The sequence below is a fragment of the Onychostruthus taczanowskii genome, unplaced genomic scaffold, assembly GCF_017590055.1.
Source record: "Onychostruthus taczanowskii isolate IOZ18803 unplaced genomic scaffold, ASM1759005v1 scaffold32, whole genome shotgun sequence".
Classification (NCBI taxonomy): Eukaryota; Metazoa; Chordata; class Aves; order Passeriformes; family Passeridae; genus Onychostruthus; species Onychostruthus taczanowskii.
The window spans coordinates 7,412,180-7,434,781 of NW_024500572.1; the positions used below are offsets into that span (position 1 = coordinate 7,412,180).

At 41.5% G+C, this 22,602-nt stretch overlaps 2 protein-coding genes across 6 annotated transcripts in view; one reads left to right on the forward strand and one right to left on the reverse strand.

The window, feature by feature from the left end:
* Positions 1-152: 152 nt before the first annotated feature.
* On the reverse strand, positions 153-22,435 carry COMT (catechol-O-methyltransferase). 4 transcript variants are annotated; one of them, XM_041410218.1, is made up of 6 exons: positions 16,242-16,442; positions 14,844-14,896; positions 6,919-7,201; positions 5,172-5,365; positions 3,805-3,936; positions 153-1,411 (listed from the first exon to the last, which is right to left on the reverse strand). In XM_041410218.1, exons 3-6 carry the CDS (start codon positions 7,199-7,201, stop codon positions 1,232-1,234), a joined length of 789 nt encoding a protein of 262 aa, XP_041266152.1. In that variant the 5' UTR covers positions 14,844-14,896; positions 16,242-16,442; the 3' UTR covers positions 153-1,231. The 4 variants fall into 4 exon arrangements, with proteins under 4 accessions (XP_041266152.1, XP_041266153.1, XP_041266150.1 ...); XM_041410219.1 differs by having other exon boundaries at positions 14,844-14,928; XM_041410216.1 differs by lacking the exons at positions 14,844-14,896; positions 16,242-16,442 and adding an exon at positions 22,298-22,435.
* TXNRD2 (thioredoxin reductase 2) overlaps positions 21,688-22,602 on the forward strand; it is a 33,310-nt gene continuing 32,395 nt past the window's right edge. For both annotated transcript variants that reach the window (XM_041410213.1, XM_041410215.1), the window contains exon 1: positions 21,688-21,778. In XM_041410213.1, coding sequence (XP_041266147.1) covers positions 21,706-21,778 — 73 coding nt within the window. In that variant the 5' untranslated portion in view covers positions 21,688-21,705. The remainder of the gene's footprint in view (positions 21,779-22,602) is intronic.

The following is a 22,602-nucleotide window of genomic DNA, read 5'->3' on the forward strand; positions in this document are numbered from 1 at the left end:
TTGAAAGAATTCAGACTGGAAAAGACAAGAATGGTTGTCCTTGATTTTCACTCTGATTTTTAACTGTTGGATCTTTCTGTGTCTGTTTCACATCTGGAAGCCTCACGTGCAGTACAGAATTCATTGGAAAAATGAACATCATGCCCCTGCTCTGTTGTTTCTTACTTTTTATTTAGAAATGTGACTGTTGCTGCCTTACATAATCACAGCAGGACATGCTAGGAAATGCCACGGGATTTCTGCATTGTTCAGGTGAGTTAGAGACTTCATATTTGGCTTTGAATCTTCTCAATGACAACCCACACTCTTCACATGGTGTAACAGCACTGAGGTTAACCAGGGCATGCAGGACCCACCTGCTAAAACCCATTCTCTCTGGACTTTATTTCTGTACAGCATCTTAAACATACCCAGCATTTCAGAGTAAGCAGCTTGCCCTGCCCCTAAAAGCACGTACTATGTGTGTACAGTATAATGAGGGGAAAATCAGCGTTTCATCAAGGCCAAATATTATGTAGTTTTGTATTCTTATGGAAAGAGTCTGCTCTTTTTGTTACCTGTTACTGTATTTATTTTAATCTGTTTACTACTTCAGTTTTCCCTGCCTCTGCATGGGCAGATTAATAATTTTATTTGTTTGTGTTTTCAAAATTCTGTTTTGTTGTTCTCATCACTGCATGGTCTGCCTTCTTTCAGTGTGTGCTCTCTTCTCTCACATAGAGATGATTAACTTTTGCACTAAATGTGCAAAGAAGTATCTGATCTCACAATAGGAGCTTTCACTGCATCAAGAGGCATGCTAGTGATTTAGCAAAAATAGGGCACATGAAATGGTCTTTTCTTGCAACATGGATGTTTTTTTCCACTCTTGCTACTGATTAATGAGTTTAGCTTGGGGACACAAGTCTTCAGAAGTTGCAGCGTATTTCTCCACCCTAAACCTAAACTGTGGTTGTTCAAGTTGAGTTCAAAATGCCAGACTGTTGTTTGATGATGTGTTGGTCAAGGCAAGGCAATCTGCATCACCCTGGGTTTGCCAAATTAATGTGGAACCATGGCACAGACCATATTTTGGTTTCTACCTTGCCTAAAAAGATCACTAATGCTTGTTTAATTACAAGCTCCAAAATAAAAAAATAATAGTAATAAAAAAACTGGTAAAGCATAGACAAGTTAACCTGTGCAGTTGCATTTACATCATTTGAAACAAAAGTTGATTGTTAATGACTCTTTATCCCAAAAACACAGCCTTCTCCATGGCATCTTCCACTTGCATATATTCCAGATGAGATGGGTAGTTAGTGCATTGGAAATGGGGGCTCTTGCGGACATAGTTAAGGAAATCTGGAGCTCCTGGGAAAATTATATTGTCAGCCAGAAGAACTGAGCCCTTCCTCAGCAAGTTGCATTCCTAAAAAGAAGAGAAATTGCTTCATAGTGGCTGTTAAGCAGACATTGGCTTGAATGTAATGTACTTTCATGTTAACCAGGTATACTCGCATGCCTGCATCCAAAAACCCATTGTGGTACAGGTCTGGAAGGTGAGAGAGACATGGGAGAAGCTGAGTAACTCTCGGGTCCTTTGTGCTACTTTGCTAAGTTTTTCTCTTTAAGTACAACATTAGAGATGCTGATTCTGAAATAGCAAATCAAGTGGAAGTGTGTACTTTGTTCCTCAGCTTCTTTCCAGCTATGTCTGTATGATCAGTAAGGTGGCTTTGTTTTGGCTGTCATGCCTCATGTTTAAATTTTTTTTTAATATGGCATTAAACTGTTGTAGTAGCTCTTTAGGTCACCTGAGAGTGGCATGTACTGCTTTGGCCAGTCTCAGTCAGACTCCAAAACTGCTAAAAGAATGAAAGATTTTCTGTGCTTGTTTTCCTTTCATCTTGAACAACTTCCTGCCATTTTGTTTGGGATCTGGGCATGAAGCGAGGTTTTCCCACAATGAAGATCCCTCTGACAAATTTCCATAAGACATAACTAACTAGAAATAGTCACTTCAAGTGCAATGTTTATCTTCAATAAACCTAAAAAACTAATTTTTACTGGTATTTTTTGTCTAGAAGAAGTTGCTTATCTGGGCTTACCAGCTGTTTTAAAACAAAGTCTGTAGCTAAATCAGCTTGTTGTTATCCTGTGGCTACAGGCAGTAGCTGTAGCCAAACATGGGGTGTTTTTGGTCACTCCCAGTCTGTGAGAGCAGTTCTGTTGATGAGTGTCCTGCAGAAGCCGTTGTGCTTATTGCTCTTGCCTCTGGGGACTGAACACCAGTCAGCACAGTAGAAGTGATTTTAAAGACAGGTCAAATACCCTCCAGTCTGTTTCTATTGCACAGCTTACAGAAGCTTAAAAGAGACAACATACTGGATTTTCCACTGGTCATCAGGATTTCAGATGCTCTTCATGTCTGGCTTTTTTGTCTGTACCACTTCCAATATATACATATTTCATCTGAATAAATTCATACTTCATATTCACTATTCATACTGCAATATCTGCTGAGAATACATTTTAGAAGGTTTGTGATATCTGAGAAAATCTGAGGATCTTTTCTTTGTCCTTTGCCTCTTAATTTCATGGGAGTTTTTTTGCAACTTTGTATCACAGTTGCATCAAACTGACCGCTGCCATGGAACTAAAACGTCTGTTTGTTTTGGCTGTATTGGGAGGTTAAGTTCTGATAAGGATGCACTGTGGAAAGAGCTCAGTCATCCTTACACAGGCAGTTTAAAAGAAAGCATTCTCTGAATACAAAATAACTGTACTGAGGGAATATTTTCTTCAGCTACTGCTGTGTAAATTCAATACTAGCTGTTCATAACCCCAAACAAATTTCCTTTTCAAACCGCTTTCTGGAGGCCAGGGCTTAAAACTAAAAAACCAGGGAGGCTGGGACAGAAAATAGTGTTGTAGTCCTCAGGCAGGGGTCAGGAAGTATTTGGCAGGTTCTCAATTTAAGAGGCAGGCTCAAAAAAAGTAGATTTACTTGTGAAGAAAATAATTGAAAAATGATACTTCCATAAAAGTATGCTAGGAGAGTGTATGTGCTGTGTTTATAGGCACAGATGTTGTCAATCTCAGTTATTTAACACCTGAAAATACCTTCCTATCCAGAAGTCCTTTGCCACTGCCTACTGCTGTTACAGCCAACTAATTTTGCAATACCCACAGCAATGGTTAAGGCAGCTTGGGAAAAAATAAGCATAATTTTTACACATTTGGGGCTGGACATAGAATTTCCCTAGGAAATTCCTGGCTGGGCCAGTCTGCACTCTTCTTAACATTTCTTTGCAGCCAATTAATTAGGTGCAGTGCAAGGACTCCAAGACAAGTCATGCTCTGTGCTACCATAGCCATGCTACCAAAATGGCTCTGCTGGCACCATAGAGCCAGGCAAAAAAAGGGGTACTGAGGAAATTAGAGAGGTGGAGCTGGGATATGCAGGTCTCAAGTCTCACCTGCTCCCAGGAGCAGGATGGGCTTTGGTCAAGTGTTCTGGTTGGTGACGATGCACACACTCCTGGGAGTGTAAGACTCAGGCCTACTCCTCCAGGTAGGATTTCTACTGCACACTTGTATGTTCAGGAAACAGAATGGTACAGCAGTACTCACTGAGTCCTGAGCTATGTAGTGTTGGCATTTGTCCTTAACGAAAGTTTAGGGTCTGTCCTTCAAATTATCTTTTCTTGTAAGGCTGCCAGACTTCATTTTACATCACATGAGGTCACTCATAAATAGAAGCCTCACAGACATGAAGATATTTGCTGCTTTACTTTTAAGACTGGAATTGTGCAAACTGACCTGAAGCAGGATGGTGTCTGGTGTGTATCTGTCTTTCCAGTGGTCCAGGAAGACAAAATCCAGAGTATCCACTTCATATTTTTTTTTCAGCTGGGGGATAATTTCCTCTGAAGGGCCTTCTAGGAGTTTTACCTGGAATACAAATCCATGTGATGAATTGCAAACCATTAAGAAAAGTCACATGCTCAGAGCTCATTCTGAATTGCAGCCAGGCATCAGGGATCATGTTTATAGCTCAATATTGTGTCAGTTGAATTATTTGGTAGGGTTAGGTCAAATGTACTTTTTATTTTTGACAAACCAACTCAGTTAAATTTCAAAATATGAATTTCAGTGGTTTGGATTTTGTTGGTTTTTTAAATTAACAACAGAAAAAGTGACCTGTTTTTTTTTTGTTGTACAATGTGTGTCTTTACTGGAAGCATGGAAATCTCCTGTTGAAAACAGTGGTTTTGATTACTTTTTTTTTTTTTAGTTACATCTCAGTTGAGTCTTGTAGTCCAAGGGAAGCAAAAAATGCAGAGAACCGGTTAGGTTAGAAAAAAGATGGAGGTTACAGTATGTAAAATTTATATGGCCAGGAGAGGGAACAGACAGGACAGAGGCTGATACATCTTCCTCACAGGTTTATTGGAGTAACTACTGTTAAACTGAAAGCAGCTGCTGCACGTGGATTTTTGTTAGGCAAACACCATATACCGAGAGAGGAGGAAAAAATGGTGAGGAAATGTCTGTTTTATGACTCATAGCTGATCAGGAGATTAAGTCAGATGGGGAAATGCAGTTTTAGATGTCACTGGTACTTCAGGTTCTCTTCAAGAAGTTAAGAAACACATTAGAAGGTCCCTTGGTGAGACTTATTTCCAGTCCACTTTCCAGTGTTTCCAGCTCCATTAAAGTGAGATGTCTGCTGAAAAGACAGGCACTTCTCAGGTACGAATCCCCCAGCCTGAGGGGGGATATAGACTGGAAATGCCTGCATCTCAACCAGCTATAGAGAGTCAAGACACCTCTGACTGCACCAAACTTAGGTATGAGTACTGTGACCAGCTAGATTGGGGTAAATACTTCTCATTTGAAGTCCACTGCACATAATACAACTGATTCCTGTGAGCTTTTGTAACAAATTGGACTATGGTTTTTTTGTAGTTAGTCTTGACACCAATTTGAACCTTTTAGTTTATATTGAGAAACCCAGTATTCTTCTGGCTTTTGTAAGGCAACATAGTGAAGTCCTGCTGTGAAAGGTCAGGCACTGTAACTAAGCATGGAGCTGGTTAAATTTATAAAGGCCCATGGGTACAAGAAAAAACAAAACAAAATCTAACTAGTTTTGCTGTAGTGGTTACAGACAAAATGGTATTTACCTTATCTTGTACTCCAGCAAACTCAATCATCTGTTTAGCTATAGCAGCAAATTTTGGGTTGAACTCTACAGTGAGCAGACGAGCTCCTGGCTTCAGTAGCCGAGAAATCCTCACTGCTGAGTAGCCACAGTACGTTCCCAGCTCCAGGGCAACTGATGGATTGGCCTCTTCCACTGTCTTGTCCAGAATTTTACCTGATTAAAATGGGAAAAGATTACCTATTGACAAAATCAAGCTGGTTCATATACAGAAGAGCAAGTTAGTGACAAGAAACTTAAAAAATTCATGTACTCAGTTGCTCAAGACATTCAAAAATTAAGAGTTGATGTCAAATTATATTCTGTATACTTTGCAAACTGGCTTGTGATCAAGTTAATCATGGACATTTTAAGTTTCCAAGTGCAAACTTTCACCACAATATACACATTTCTGAATGAATTCCCTGAATTAACTTCTATTCCCTGAATATAATTTATGTAATTCCCTGAATCAACTAATTTATAGTGTTAGAATGGGGAAATGCAGTCATTTTTTCCAAGAATTTACTGCAGAAACTGGCCATATTTGTGAAATATATAACTCCTGGATTTTGAGTGCTCATATTTGCTGCTAATGTTACTTGCTGTAGTCTGATACAAAATTTCTTATTCCAAATACTCATCTTTAAAGGAAAAAAGAAAAGTGTACTTACAAAGCTGCAAAATATTTGGTTTCACTGCATGAATTTGTGGGGTGGAAAATATTAGTCAATTGTTAACAATATTCCCAAAAAGAAGTGACAGTGACTATATTCAGTCCTTTTGAATGAAAGGATTTATTTGTGAGATATATTTGTGAGAAATTTCCTCTTATTTGTATGGCTAGAAACTTGATAACTAAACTCAAAAAGTAGTGGAAGTTTAAGTATTCCTACTCAGCCATGACCCACAGTTCTGCTCCCCTAAGCACCCCAGCCAGGTATGCTGAGGAGCTACTTTAAAAAACTGCACATGTCAGAAGAGCATTTTTATTACAATGCTTACAGTTGTTTTTCATTAGCTATGTTAATCCCAGACTAAGCAAATTTCCCCAGAAATTTCCCAGCAAGAGGTACTTTTGTTTCTAATTCATAAGGGAACATATTAACATTTTGCCACTATAGTTTTTTGAAAAGATTGCTGCTTTCCTGCAGCTATGAAAAAAAAGGGGTTTTTTTCCCATATTTTTCTTTAGGAGACAAGAACAAGATGATTTACTTGCTAAATAGCAATAATGTCTGATATTGTATGACATGGACAGGATTTCTCCCTTCAACAGAAACTTCTAATTTATGCTTGCATACACAAAATTCATATAGTTAAACACAATTTTGGGGTTTTTTCAATTTGCTATCTTGTTGTTAAGGATCTGAAAGTATTTAACACAATGAATTATGCCTTGAAGGCACCCTATGTAAAAAGTGAGGTATAATGCAACCCTGGATTTTTCCCATTAGTTGCCACTCTCTGCTTACACACTTGCAATGTGCACAGCACAGAAACCCACATCTGGTGCTGTGACTTTCTGGATGAGTCACTGGATATCCCTCCTCAAAAACTTCTGCACAAGCAGGCACAACTGTTCACAGAGCTACTCTGCTGACTGCAGGGCTCTGTGGGTTGGGGTTTTTGCAGCAGCAGAAGGAAGTTGCCATGTGAATACAATCAGATATCCTGTACTGTGTTAGTCTTGAAGGATCTTTTCAGATGCTGACCCCTGCTGCAATTACCTTTCTCATCGCCCACGTTCATGGCCCACTCTTTCTGGGAGCAGTATTTATCTATAGTGTCCAGCACACTACTGGGGTCTCCTCTGACTGCATTCTGCAGCACAAAATTTAAAATCCTCTGCTCTTTGCTCTGATTCATGATGAAATTGGTTACTTTCTCCCGGATTATTTCATTCCAGACAAGGGCAGCAGTGGCATTTTTCCTGATGAGCAACACAATGACCAGCAAAATGAAAACTAGGATGAAGACAATGAACAAAGGGACTGAAGAGCTCTCCAGCATCTGGAAGAAAAGAGGAAAACAACGGAGGGTTAAGGTGGCACAGGAGAGGGCTGTCCTTTTGTAAATATTGAGCTAAATAACCCACAACCAACCGTGCTGAACAGGAACATGCAGAGTTTAATTATGATTTTGTCTAAAGTAGCTGTAAAAGGCTCTCTGTCACTTGGTAATGGATGGTGCTCCATAGCACTTCCTTTAGAAGCCAATTCTACAGGCAGTCAACAAGTGGGGAATGCTCTGGTCCCTTCCCCCACACAGCTGCTCAGTCCTGGCTCCAAGCATGCCACTGCACAAGGAGCTTCCAGCTCCAACAGGAGCTACAACATCCTCAAAAATTTTGCCTAAATTACCCAAGACCAATGACAAAGGGATTATCTCATTCTAGGAGATAACAACATTCCTCGAAATCTCTTCCTACTTGTTCTTGCTTCTCTTTTTTGTTTCCCCAAATATTGTCCCAGAAAAATCCTATTTTTATGGATGGTCTGACCTCCATTCTGTAGTGGGATTTGGCATATACACATGGGGAAAATCTATCCCACTACTTAAATTTTGAATCATCATGCAGAACACATTTTGACTTCAGAAGATGACTGAGTTTCCATGGAGATATGCTCAAGATACAGTAGAGCTGATTTTGTTCAGTCATTCTCTTATCTTGGTTGCAGAACAAGTAAGATTTGTTTGGAGCTGTTAAAAGTCTATTTCTTTTGCTTTCAAGCAGTCACCAATGTTAACAGTTACCATTAATGCTGTTCTTGCAAAGTCTGACCTGAGACCTTTTCTTTCAGAGCCTGCCAGTGTCATTAGCACATTAATGTCTTGCTTCTTGGACCTTCTGAATATTTTTTCCTAGCTAATATGAGCCTGCTTCATTACTTCAACAGGATCATGAAGGCCTGGATGTCAAATTTTCTTCCTTCCCTCTCTGCAGAAGTAGTTCTACTGACCAGGCCCAATTGTCCTGCACCTTTCAGATGGGACTCCAGCTCTTTTTAGTTTTTCTACATGAAAATTTTTGACATTTTTTCTCCACTAAAAACTTCAATAGAGCTATGGAAAGATCATTAGTTTAACATTAAATATCTCTCTAGCTTCACTTGACTGGTGTTTACTTGACTTTCATGGCTTAGTTGATTATATTGTTGTTGTTGATGGATTTGGATTACTGACACAGGTGAGAGATAATTATTCTGAACTGCAGTGAATGGATGGAGCCCAGAAAACACTTTCTAAGGCCAGCAGATCTCTAACTTTCCTGCCTCTGCACACGTGAAACTGTGACCCTGCAAACCTGTGACTCACTTGGTGGCAGTCCAGCCACAGTCAGGTCCCTCTAGCACTGAAGAGTGCTGGCATTCAGAATTACTGCAGACCACTGCCAGACAATTCTCTGTTACAATGGATACTTTGGCATTCTCTGAGCAGACCTTGCCGCAGGCTGTTGCTTCAGCACTATGAGATCCTGCCAGCACGTTTGGGGCTGCCTTCAAAGATCTGTCAGACAGCAAGAGTAGATGGGAGCAGCAGGATGAACTAGGTAGTGTATTTCGGGGGGAACAGCTTTCCTCCCTTATTGCTTAGCATTGATATGAGACCATTTAACGAGATTTCTCCAAACAGGGAGAGACAGCCTCTGTAGGCTAACTCAGCCCTGCTCCCTGTCCTGCAGGAATGCTGAGACTTCTTTTTCAGACTGACTGAATCAAATACTCAGAGGGATCCACTTTTTACAGTGCCTCAGATGTTTGCACTTGAATCCCACATGAATGCTACCACACATAAGAGGTACCACACGTAAGAGCAGAGCCCACCTGCCTCCCCAGAGGTTGGCCACAGGTAGAAACAACCTACGGAGTACAGGCTGATTTTTTCCTTCCTAGATGAGTTCACTTAATTTTTGAAGTATCAATGTTTTTCAACTACTGGAATTTTTTTATTATTAATATCTCTATATAACATTCCAGCACCTTCATAAACTGGCAGTATGGGTTGTTCTTAGCAGAACTCCTTCAGGAGGCAATTATTCTGAAAATCACTTTCCAGAGAAGGTACCTTCTAAAAAGAGAGAAAAGGACACTTTTGGTTTTCTTTTTTTTTTTTTTTTTTTTTAACATAGTATTTTTCAAAGTTTGTCCTTCTTAATTTCTGTCTTCTTAGGTGTGAAAATAAATTTAGTGCCAGCAGCAGACTGTAAAGGCAGTCTGCCAAGAGCAAGAGACATGGTGATGGTCATGCACCCAGAGGGAAAAAAGATCTGTACCAAAATAGGTAATTGCTTTCATATTCTTAGCTGGAAAATATTTGATATAAAAATTAAGTGTGTAATTCAACCAATTTAAAACTACCACTACCTAGGAGACAGTCGTGTTATGACAGCTCTAGAAAATGCAACAGTAATTTTAGCTTTAATGTGGATTCATGAGATTCATTAAGTATGCAATAAAACTTGCATACAGTCAAGTTTCCCATAACCACTTATTACAAGGCAGCCACTCTTATTATTTAAAGCTTACACTGAGGTTCCAAATACACAGGTTAGCACTGCAACCTCTTCTGTGCTTTAGAAACACCATAATAAAGGGAGCCTTCTCTTTGAAAGCTAGAATTTGAAGTGGAAAATAGCAGGGAAATGAAAAATTCAGCAAGGGAATAAACAGAAAACTGGAGGGACAACATTATAGGAAGGAATGAATAACACGTATCAGTACATCTGGTTTTGAGAAGACAGAGTTTAAAAGAAAACATATTAAAATTTCATGCCCAAACCTGTCAAACTACTGATGAGTCTTTCTAAAGCACTGAGTTATTTTCTTATGCATCTAATCTTACTCATTTTGGCAGGTTTCATAAGACCAAATCATAACTTGATAATGCAGCTCAGCAGTTTTCCCCTGATGTACACCATAATCAAACAATCAGCATTTGAATGGGAGTACCTCTGTTTCAGTTTACAGAGATTTAAAAAGACATTTTCAAAGAGAGAAGCAGACACAAAATGTGGGAATCTGCTGCCCCAATTTATCTGCCTGTGGAGATGAAATACCTAAGTCATTCCAATGGCTTTAAAAGAAGCCATGAAAACTGGCTCAGACTTAGGGATCTGCTATTATGCCAACAGATGTTAAGTTAGGGGATTCAGTATCCCCTTACTATCATATGATAGTAAATTTTTCAGTTTTTCTAAAATCATAAAATGCCCATGTGATGGAGCCCAAACCAATACATCCTGTTCTTTGTTCTCATGCAGCTGACTCCAGCCATTTCACCAAAGGTTATAATAAGGATCTTTCAGTAATGCTATTTATCAATCCTTCTGGTACATTTTTCCAACCTCTGCTAAAAATAATTGCTCCTAGAATTCCCTGATGTGAAAAAATAAGGATTAGAACAATTGGTAACATCCATTTTTAAGGTAAATCCAAGTAACCAGATTGAACTGAGATCTTTTTCAGTGTTTTGTAAAAACTGTACAAAGTTTTCATAGCACTGTTAGAGGAAGCTGTATGGAAATGTGATGTAAACTACTGATTGCAACTGCTTCTCTGATTCCAAACCAACATTCCTTTGCTAAAAACTGATGTTTTGTTTATTGAGAAGAAAAATAAGAATGTGAAAGTAAGCACCTTTAAATGGTCTAAGTTTTAACAAAAGCATATACCCTAGTGAGATTCACACTCAGTGGATTAAAGAAGTATCAAATTTGACTATTTAACTCTTCTTACATTTCACTACATTATGAGTAATTAACAAGACATCATTTCCTACAGATGCAAAAATAAGAGATGACAAACACTGAAATACTTGTGAGGTGGAAAACTGCTGGATAGAACATTTTTCTAATCAAGGTGAATCCTACTAAGCCTAATTACAGAGCTTCTGATTACAGTTTTAGCTTGGATAAACTGATACTGCTTTGCTTTGTACTGAAAATTAAGTCCTAAACATTATCACAAAAACTCCACCCTTTTGTACAAAGACAGCACATCCATTACCCTACTATTCTCCAGGGCTGGAATGAGAGTAAACTTTGTGACCCTGAGCCAGGGGACTTAGCTGTGAGTCTCATTTTGGCAGTGTTTTTCTAATCTGGCCTTGGATTGGCTGTTTTATCTTCCTCTGTGTTGCCACAAGAGTTAAAGTTACTGCTACTTGTGTAAACTTTCAAGGCATTGTAAAGCTGAATCAATCTTTTTCAGAAAAGTCCCTCCTATGAAAGTATGGATAACACCTGAGGAAAGGCAAAGTAGTTTTGTCTGCACAGCAAATGCCTATGTGACATTATTATTCTTGAGTTTATGAACAACTGGGAAAATGTGGAGACAAGCAGTGCTTCAAATGCTTTCCTAAAGGGCTTTCAGCCAGCTGACAATTCAGGCCTCTGAGGAAAGATGGTACATGCAGTCTTGCTATAATTTTTCATGCATTTAATCTAACTGCCAAGTACTGGTTGGTTGTTTAAGAGTTCATTACGAGTCTCCACACATCCAGACAGTACTTTAGCATTCTGGTGCTAAAGGGTTTAGAATCTAATTTTGACTTTATTAACTCACATAACCTGGTGAATGGGGAGCGCTTGATAAGTTTATATCATTGAACCTATTTCAGCTTCTGCTGAAATTATGCCTTTAGACACTGATGCACTGAAGTATGCAGAGGATTTGCACACTAGTAAGGATATATTAGCTGTTTATGAAGCATTGTGAAAACAATGCAGAAGAGTCAGCACATTTCTACACATATTTTAACAATGTTCTGCACTAGGCCAGAGGAGATCTGTGCTGTGCTGGGACTGGAGTTTCTGACTCTTAGTCCTATGCTGTCTGGAATGAGGCAATCTCTCTTTTGTGGCATTTTGTTTTTCTTGATGTTTTCCCAGAGAAAGAAAGGCTGAGTATTTTGGTCAGAAAGTCTAAACTAACTTCTGCCAAACATATTGTATCCTGTTGCTGTAGGCAACACAATTCAACAGCTTCGTAATTTAGTACATTTAAAGGTCAAAAAAAATCTTTTTACCTTCTATTCTTTCGTTACTGTTTATGTATTTTCAAGTGAGTGCAACTGTTCTGTGAAGAATAATCATCATATTGCCAAATGTGAATAGCTTGTATTTCAATGGAAACTTAGTCTGGGAGTCTGACATTCAGATTTTCCACTGACATCATGAAAACAATCTGACAGACTTTATATAATTTTTCATTATTTCTTGCCTGAAATCTAGATCTTCCTCTCAGTTTTTTTCAAATTACTGTAATTTAGCTTCACTGCCACGACTACAAAAATTTCTGTCTTCTATAAATGCAAAGTTCTGATGATTGTTTTCTGCCCCCATAGCCTTTTGTCTTCCCTCTTCTCAGGCTGAAAGGAAACAAATACAAGTTTCTTCTTACTGAATGAAAGGAAGAGAACAGAGAAGTGCATATTGCCTACTTGGGAGCCCCATCAAATAAGCTTCATAAGGGTGTTTAAATTCATTCTCCCCACATAGATTTCAATTAGGATAATTGCTACCCACTTTAAACTCCCTTCCCAGTAGCCATTCTTTAGATGGTATTCGGTGCTATTACCCAAAGCAGAAGGATTATATAAAGCTTGTGTGCCCCATAAGGAAGTGCAGTGTTTAGAATGAACTGGCCACACAGTGAGGCCTCATTTCCATCCAATAAGCAGGTCCACAGGAATTTGTAGCATTCTAATCCAGACTGACCTAGTGAACACACTGAAGGATTAAAGCCAGAGTTTGGGGTGAGAGAATTCTTCAAGGATAAGAAATGCACTTTACCAAGCCTTAAGCAAAGACAGCTTTTCAGGAATAAGACCCTTTCAGGTACCCCTAGGGAGTGTTTGTTTCTGATAGTCCTTATTCCTACTGGAGCACTCCAGATGTGTTTGTACTATTTGTACCAGTGTTTAAAACCAGTGGTCCGGGTGGCTCAGCAGAACTGAACAAATCCTACCTGGGAGGCAGTGGACTGACAAAAGCAGAAAGCTCTCTGCCCTGACAGCACACTAGGAGCTGGTCTGTGAAGAGTTTTCTAAGCTGAGATTTTCATGTTCCCCAGGGAGTAAAATCAAGCTGTTATTGAATGATTTTTGCCCCAGATGAAGGTAGGGAGAAAGGGGTGGAAGAGGAAAGACCAAACTGGCTAACTGTTGTCAGGACAGACCTATTTCACAGTCTCTTCCTTATATCACAGGGCTGAATCCTTAGTGTCCCAAATCCCCACTGCACGCTCCTGCCCTGCTTCCAAGTCTACCAGCTAATCTACTGTAAATCTGTCTCTCTCCCAGCACAGCTTTCTGCTGTCCACAGGCTGCTCTTCAGGCTGGGGGGAATGCACGACTGAAACTCGGTAGTGAGGACACCTGCTGAGGGATCTGAAGGATTAGGAAGGAAATCTCTGCTGAAATGATGACTTATTTCTATGAAAATTAACAACTCTAACATGCCAGGCAAGGTGGGATTCACCACAGCATAGCAGGTAATCAAACACTGTGTAGGAAGAGGGAGCCTGAGATAGAGCAGGGTAGGGATTGGCTTCAAATCCTGGGTGAAAGCTCTTCCCAGAAAAGTGCCTGGAGTGGGCATAGAGGGTCTCTGTCTAGAAATTGCTTTCTGAGAGAGCTTTAGAATGGCCTCATACATTAAGGTCTCTTTTCAAGGACTGCTGCCAAAATTATGGTTTTTTCAAAAAATTCCCAGTCACTTTTAATTCCAGTGATCCTGAAGGAATGCTGAAACACAACAGTATGAGACTGGCAGATGTAAGCTGGGTACCAGACTGCTGAGAAATATTGCTAAACTTGGGTGGTAAGTTGCTCGCAGTGTTAATGTGATCAAACTCTTTTCTCATTAATGCAAACTAAAGCTGCAAACCAGGAAGTTTTTCTTTTGTATTTCAATACTGCAAAACTGTGCAAATGCAGAACTGTGGTTCTGACCCTGAGGGCTTTGTTGGAGAAGCCCATGACTGAGTAAGCAGAAGTGCAGAGACAAAGTAAAGGTTGTTTAAGGTTGTTTACAGAGTTTATCAGTATGACGTTGTTGACAGTATTGGTAAATATGCGTTTGTTTGTAAAGGACAGAAAGTAAAAAAATATCCATTATGGGCATCAGAAGGATACTCTGTAAGCAGCAACAGGGCTGGTAAGCAAAAGTACGCGCTTTTTGTCCCTTCTTCAGAGATTTTTGGAGTAGCAGAACTCCCTCTTGAGAATGAAAACCTCCATAAAATACATTTGCAGCAAAACACTTATAAAAGCAGCTATTCAGCCAAATGATGTGACTGAACTTGAATGTGAAGCTTGACTTGCATTCAGCTTTTTCTTCGATATAAATGAATACCAAATTCCAGCATACTTATAGCCATAAATTAAATTTTCAATTTAGTCAGGGTTATCTCATCTCACTTCTTTCAGCTGTCAAGATTTACAATACAGTACAAATGCACTACACACAAATATGTCCTACTCTTTCTCCGTGAAAGCTGTTGCTGCCCACGGACTGGCTTCCTGACAATGAGTGCCAGTCAGAATGTGGAAAACACCACTTCTTTCATAAGCACCACTGTTTAAAATAGTGACGTTATCTAAGATAACACATCATGTCAAGCCTGACAAATAAGAAAATATAAATATATACCTTTCTTAGTATAGCAGAAGCTGTTCCCTCCGATCTTTTCCTGGGCTGCTCTCCTGTGGATTTTACAGAATAAGAGTCCAAGAGCCTGCAGTATTCAGTCACATTCGATCACATCAGAGGCATAGCTTATCAGTTCTGTTACACATTCTCTAAAAGGAGCGGTGTCCTTTTCCCCAACTCCTCCTTTCACAGATTCTGCACTCCTTAAAGGTGCTCGGTGCTCTAATAACCGTAGAGAAAGCTATTCATCTGTCCCCTAACGACAGTGCTCTTGTTACTTAGTTACAGCACAGTGAATGCCGACAAAGTCAGGTGTGAGCCAAATCTGTGCTCACTATAAATGCAATGTGTTCAATCAAGCAACTTCAGGAATGAATTTGGCCCAAGGGATTTAGTTCTTTTTTCAGCTCAGACGTGGCATGCTACAGCCAGAGCAGAATTGGTAGGAAAAAGACCTAGGCATGTGGGTTAAATATAGAGTGCTGCTGGAGGCAGGCGAGGTATGTATAGCAAATGGCTTAATAGCAGCTACAGGAGGAGCTGCAATCAATACATTATAAATAGCACATTTGAATTTCTGTGGCTTCTAGTTGGAAAAATATCCTTCTACAAACAGCTCTAAGATAAAACAAGAGGCTTATTCTAGGAAACCTTGTTCTCGGCTTGTCTGTCTATACTATTTCCTTCGAGGTAGGAACATTATAATCCAGCTGCAATTAAATTGTACCATCGAAGAAAATCAGAAGAAAACCAAAAAATCCCAAACAGAATATGGTAATAGTTCTCTCCTGTATTCTCACTGCAAAATCAAACCTAGCACGTGTTTGAAGCTCAAGCCTAGAAACTTTTAAAGACTTAAAGAATGTGTTTGTACCAAATGTGTCAGAAACAGGAGCTGAAGTTCTGAGAACTTCAGGCTTTGTCAAGTGATAGAGGAGGAAAGAATTAGGGACCACCTGAGAGCATGACAACAGAAAATCAAATAATTTTAAGCAGAGTAATTGAATAAAGAATTGTGGGGAAAAATAGGTGGGTGAAGATTGAAATATTTCTAGTAGCTTTAAACAAAACATAACTAAGACCCTGCAAAACAGCACAGTCCCCAATGTCAATGCAGAATAACTTTGAACTATCCCTTCCATGTACAACAGAGCTTTAGCTCTGCAAATATTTTCTTATAATCCAGACATCAAGCACAACAAAGAATGAAGTAAGCAATACTGCAGTCCAGCTTCACTGACAGTAATTTCCTGTCTGGTCAAAAGCTGGCTGTGTCTGCATGATCCCTGATGCCTCCCACAATTCAAATTAGCAGAGAAATTTCTTTTACTGCTGGGCTGTGGAGAAAAGAGTTTAAAGCAGCAAAACTTACTCTAAGCACTAAATATACAGTTTTACCTTGTGTAAGTATACAGCAGCTCTTTGAAGTCCTTGCAGTTAACTACAGCCAGTTGTGGGTGGTGTCAGCCCAGCTTCTGCTTAGCAGCATAATTTAGTGCCAATACTTCCCAGATTGAGCAACATCCCATGACAACACTTTTAAAAGTCTTCTAACTTGGAGCTGAATTATATTCTTCAGGCTTGAAGCATGGGAGGAGCAAACTTGCTTCTGCCTGCCCACAGCTGTTTACTTGTGTGATAAAAGCTACGCCTGCAAGTAACCCTTGCTGTTGTCTACATATTTCATTACATAAGTAAAAATGGTGAATGGCAATAACTGCAAGTTAGACAAAGCTAGAGGGTAAGTTGGTTAAGCCACCCAAACTGTGTGTTAATGTCCATAAATTGCTTTCAAGTTAATAGAAAGTTGAAATCTTGTAATATGTTATGGGATCTTTTCTTCCCCAAGAGAAGTTTCTTTAGTAGCCTGACAGACATTGGTTTATGTCTCTCTTTAATTTACCTGTTAGCCCAACACATGGTCTATATAAGTATGGATATTTTTGCAGGTTTTTTTACTAATGTATTAACAATGCTACAAACTCCACAGGGTGTAAATTTATATACTATCTGTATGACTTATCCTTGTCTAGACAGTAAAAATCTGCCCTGATATTAATACACATTATTATTATCTGCCCTGATATTAATGCAGAGAGCTACAAATGTATTGGTGCAATACAATTTTTATGTAGGGCAAAGATCTTAAAAGACTTCAGAATATCTATGAGGTACTGGATTCAGAGGGCACATCTATGGGAAGGTGTAGAACAAGGATGCCTTAGCCTGGGAGCAACATCACATGAATGCAAGAGCTCAGGATAAGTGGCTGGTTCAGGCTGACTCACCCTGACAGTCGCCACTTTAGCTCTGCTCTGGCTGCACAAACTTGAGCAGACTTGCTCATGGACAGAGCTCCCAGCTGCAGTCACATGAGGCAGCGTGGCTGGGCCATTCCCACTTGCTGTGCATAGCACGGAGCCAGAGCTTTTCCCCCTAAACCCCTGCCTGGCATAACAACAAATGGCATTCCCTTCTTCTAATAATCCTGGACAAAGACTGGTTTTTAAAAGCTGAAACAAAGGGAGACAGGAGAGCTAGCACATTATCATAAACCCCACAGATCATGTGAAACACCGAGTGGAAGAAAATTCTTTTGAGCTTGCATTTTCAGAATAGCAGGAGGGATTTTCTTTTATGGGAATTTGCTGTTTTCCACAGTCAAATTAGTCTGTCTTGCTGAGAAACGTGCAAAAGAGGAATTTTGAAGCAAGGAAGCACCACTCATGCCTGAATCAGGAAACTGCCTAGCAATATCTAAAACAGGAAAGAGCTAAAAGAGAAGAAAGGTGGCCAGCAAAGTCATACTCTAAATTTGAACAGATAAAACAAGCAGTTAGACTATTTTGTGTTTACAGTGCCTCTTAAAAGGTTATCAGGAAGACTGAAAAAAACCTTTCAGCTTTCAAAGATGTTTTAACTCATCACAAAAACTGAAACAGTTAAGTCTATCACATTTCTCTCTTTTCTGCCCTCAGGTTTTTTGGCAATATGTGCTGAAGCATTTGAATTAAGCCAAGAACTTGTGTTACTTGAAGCTTCATCTGTTTCTGCTGTTTTTTTCTCTTACTTGCAATCAATCACTTGCTCAGGACAAACTATGAACAGAAGATCTGTGTTAAGGAAGGAAGGAACGAATAAAAAGGCATAGATTAAATTCTGAACTAGTCCTACTCTGAGACCAATTTCTGAACATAATTCTTGAATAATCTTTAAAAGAGAGAGATGGTAAGAAACCAAAAGATCCTACCTCATGCAGAGACAGCTTAGTTCAACCAGTGACCCAGCAGAGTTCACTGACACTTCTGTAAATTATTCATTAGTTCACACCACAAAACCCAACCTCTGAGAGAATCGATTTCCCACCCCACCCACTAAAAGGGACACAAAGTGATGACTTGCAAAGACAGTATCTACCTGACACCTCTCTTCTTCCCCCCACCCTCCCTGGCTGCTGATCCGGGAATGTAAGACATGAAGGAAACTATGCCAGAAAAACAGGAAAGACAAGAAGATGTGCTTGAAAAGTCAGAATTTTTAAAGATTTGGTAGAAAAAGTATTTGGCCCTGGTCATCTTCATGAGGGAGAATTTGAGTAAGAATTTAAGTTGATGAATGTAATAAAAACCTATTTTCTACGAAGGAAACAACATACAGAATTGCAAGCTGTCTTTATAATAAATTCAAAAGGAGAAAGTTTGCCTGCTATCAAAATCAATTCACAACTTACAAAGCACCTTTTTTTGTTGAATGGATTTGTGTACATTTCCGATACAGGGTGTCTCCTTTACCCTTTTAATACCACACTCTTTAAAGTATATTGAATAAACATCTCTGCCTGGAAATAAACCAAACCACAACTAGTGCATAAGTTCATTTATAACTTCACATATGACAAGCTACAAATAACAAAATTCAGTGGAAATATGATGCTAAGTCTGATAACTATCTTGGAAGAAGTTTTTTTCATCTCAGTTTCGGAAGTATATGCTTTCACTGCAGAAACACAAGGCTTTATCTAAATGATTCCTGATAACAGAATGTATTTGCTGCTAAAGGACTTAATACTTGTTCTTGTTTTCTTAAATTAAGATATATTATATATATATAAATGTGTATCACTAATTATCTAATCAACATAATGCTAACCACAAAATAATTAAATTAAGAGTAGAAAGCCATATGAGCTGAGCCACAGATACAGTAGAAACCACATTTGATAACCATTATCTGTCTCCTGTCCCTGAAAAAGAGTTTTGAAGTGCAGCACAGACACACCTACTCAGTGCTGACAGAAGGGAATACCAGGGGCTGCTGCTCTTACTGGTGCTGTCACCATCAGCACAACCCACTCCTCGTTGCTGCTATTTGTCTCTATCACTCTCGAGGATCAAGCCTGTGACAATGAGCAAGAACAAGTGGAATGGCACAGCACAGATTTTGGACTTTCTTCTGAAGCTGGCAGTCCTGATGGGAAACCTGTGGCACTGCACTGTGCTCTATCCTGAGCTGTGGGATACAGCCACAGGGCTGGGCACACCCCAGCATCACACGGTCACACAGTGGCACAGCACCAGCTGTACTTTCTAACCTGAACCTCCCTTAGCATTTTAAGGTCATTTCCTCTCATCCTTTCACTTGAGACACAGCAGAAGAAGCCAACACCTTCCTTTCATTTGGTTCAATTTAGTTTCACTTTGCTTTGCCACATTTAAGGCCTTTCCTCATTAGCAGAACACCATAATGCTGCAGGGACATCTCCTCATATAAACTTGTTTTGTGTTAGGGGAGAGTTAATTCTACCCTTGATCCTACATGTCTGAACTAAATCTGTGTGAAGAGCATATCTCAACACTGCCTGGTTCAGCTCAGAATACTGGCTAACATGAAAAGCTGAAACAACTTTGCATGCATGTACCTTGAAAAGCATGGAAGATTATATCTGAATATGCTCGAGGTTTCTCTAATTCAAAGGCCTCAGTGTGCTCTAGTCATTTCTTTCTACTGCTGTTGCAGTGGGTAACGGTGTTTCTAGTGATAACAGGGGGGTTGCCTTTGGTTTTCTTGTATTTTGAGAGGGGGGAGATTTAATAGCAATGGATGCTGGAAAAATGTCATCATCCACTTACTAAAGTGACAATAATTCCTCATTCATGTATTTTCAAATATTAATGGGGTGAACAAAAATAATGAGATTACACTGGAGGTGAAGTGAACTCTATAAAACTTTCTTTGAGTATTTTAATTTCCTGCCATTTCTCCTCAGCTGTGGACCAGAGGATTGACATTTTCTGAAACAAAATGGTTGGATGCTGCCCCCTTGTGAGAGCTCCAAAGCCTAAACCACAACTGCCTAAAACCTTTTTTTTTTTTTTTTCCTGTAGAAAAAGCATGTGATTCTCTTGCCCCAAACTCTGCTTTTGGCTCTGGTGGCACTTAACACATTTGACCCCCTACCTATGGCAGCAGGCAGGGCAAGTACTGAGCTTCAGTAAAGGCCAAGCCAGCACCTCTGAACGAGGAAAACTCATTCTCTTGATTTGTTTTGATCAATGCCATCTTTGAGGCCTTTTACCTCTGGCTGTCAGAACACATCACAGGCATTATTAACTCTCACAGCTCCCATTCAGGATAGGTCAGCAGCATCGCCCTGGTTTAATCAACAGCAGGCACATGGCACAGGGATAGGGAATGCTGCTGGAGGCTGAGGCACTGGAGGCACTCTGAGAGGTTGTCCCGAGCACATATCTGTCCCACCACAGCCCAGCCACGTGTGCAAGCTGTTGGTGTAGATCAGGGTCACTGACCCACACCACTTGGGCCCCACTCCAGCATTCCAGCAGAGGAACCCCTTTTTCCAGACCTGAGTCCTGCTCACAATCCTGAATGCATCACAGTCACAGGAACACAGAGCAACACCACATGTAGCCTCTAACACCTCAGGGAAGGTGCTTTGTTCAAACCTCCTCACAAGTTTCTGTCAGCCAGTGCCCTGCACCTGAGGAGGGGCTGTGGCAGCTCCTATCACCATATCTGCTACAGAGGATGGCTGGTTCTGATGGGAAAGGACAGGTCTTGGATATCAGTGAAGGTTTTGGGCAGTCACCATGCTCCTTGTCTTTCACGAAAGGCCTTCCCTGAACCCTTTCTACAGCAGGATCTGGGGGGAAGCCAATCAAGCAAACTGTGGGATTTTTTTTTCCCTTCCAAACATCTAATGCAAATTTTAACTGATTTTAATTGAGGAGCCCAGAACTGGAATACTGTGTCCAATTCTGAGCTCTTCAGTATAAAAAGACAAGGAGCTATTAAAGAGGGTCCAGCAGAGGCCATGAAGATGATGAGGGGGCTGGAGCATCTCTTATGAGGAGAGATTGCGGGAGCTGGACCTGTTTAGTCTGAAGAGAAGACTGAAAGGGAATCTCATTAATAATATGAAAGGATGAGAAGCAATGGCCATAAACTAAAATATACGAAGTTTTACCTCAACATGAGGAACAACTTTATGTTGGCTGTGGCAGAGAACTGGAATAGCTGCCCAGGGAGGTCGTGCTGCCGTCCTCCCTGGAGACATTCCAAACCACCATTCCACCTGCTCCAGGTGGCCCTGCTTTGTACGGGGATTTACACTGGGTAGCCTCTAGAGATCCCTTCCAACCCCAACGATTCTGTGCCGGTGTGTGTGATTCGCCAGCGCCAGAACCTGTGCCCGCCTCCTCCAGCCCCGTGAGGGCTCCGGGCCCAGCGCTCCCCTCAGGCGGCTCCCGCGCGGCATCCCCACGGGGCCCCGCCGCCTTCCGCTCAGGCGCCGCGCGGCCAGCCCGCAGGGTCCTGGCGGGCGCGGGGCCCTGTGCCGTACAGCATGGCGGCGCTGTGGCGGCGGGCGCGTCCGCCGGCAGTGTCGGGGCTGTGCCGTACGCTCCGAGCGCTCTCAGGTACGCGGTACCCGCGGGGCTCGGGCCCGGCAGCGGCCGCGCATTCGCCGCTCCCCGCGGGAAGCGGCTGCCCGCGCCTTCCGACACCCAGAGCGCCCGGAGAAGGTCCCCCAAGCCTTTTCCACGACCCGTAGATCACAGACTCGAGCGGCTGCTGCGGCGACCGGGCCGCCTCTCCGCTCTACTCCGAGGCGGGGCGGGCGGCGGCCGCCTCCATCCGTGAGGGCTCTGGCAGCCACCGCCGCGGCCGGTGCTCTTGCGGAGCCCGTGCCTCGGCCCCTGGGCGCTGAGGGACCCCCGGGTTCACAGGACAGTGCAGCGGGGTGGGGGCTCCGCAGTGGGGCTGGGGCTGCCCTAGAGACAGCCAAACCTTTCCTGCGCCAAAGGGTAGCGGCCCTCCCAGCCCGCTCGGCAATTCCAGGGCAAACCCCCCCGCCCGGGCTCGGTGCCCGCCCTGCCCGTGACGGCTCCGAAAGCAGCAGCGAGCCTGTGCCCTCACTAGAAGGAGTCGTCGCTCACCTGCGGCTGCTCCCGCCGCCTCGCACGGCGCCGGGAGCCGGGGCTGTCTGTGCCGGGGCCGTGTGTGCAGCGGCCGGGGTGGCAGCAGGGGCCCGCTTCCCTCTGACCGCGTCCCACGCCCCGGCAAGGCACGCACGGCATATAAAGCTTTGGGTCCGATAAGGTGACCCCGCGGAAAAATATCTGAGTAGAACTCGCTGCTGTAATTCCCAGACAGAGACCTGTACTGGACCTCAGTTGCATTAATTATGAGCCTCTTGGGACATTGTGTAAAAATTTAATCTATTTTTTCGCTTTGTTGAAAT

What these genes read in the sequence shown, in the direction of transcription:
- COMT (XM_041410216.1), bottom strand. Translation starts at nt 7,201, where the DNA reads ATGCTGGAGAGCTCTTCAGTCCCTTTGTTCATTGTCTTCATCCTAGTT. An exon ending in GAACGTGGGCGATGAGAAAG is followed by an intron (nt 5,366 to 6,918) that starts GTAATTGCAGCA and finishes CATTTTAATCAG; the next exon opens with GTAAAATTCTGGACAAGACA. An exon ending in TTGCTGGAGTACAAGATAAG is followed by an intron (nt 3,937 to 5,171) that starts GTAAATACCATT and finishes TTTGTATTCCAG; the next exon opens with GTAAAACTCCTAGAAGGCCC.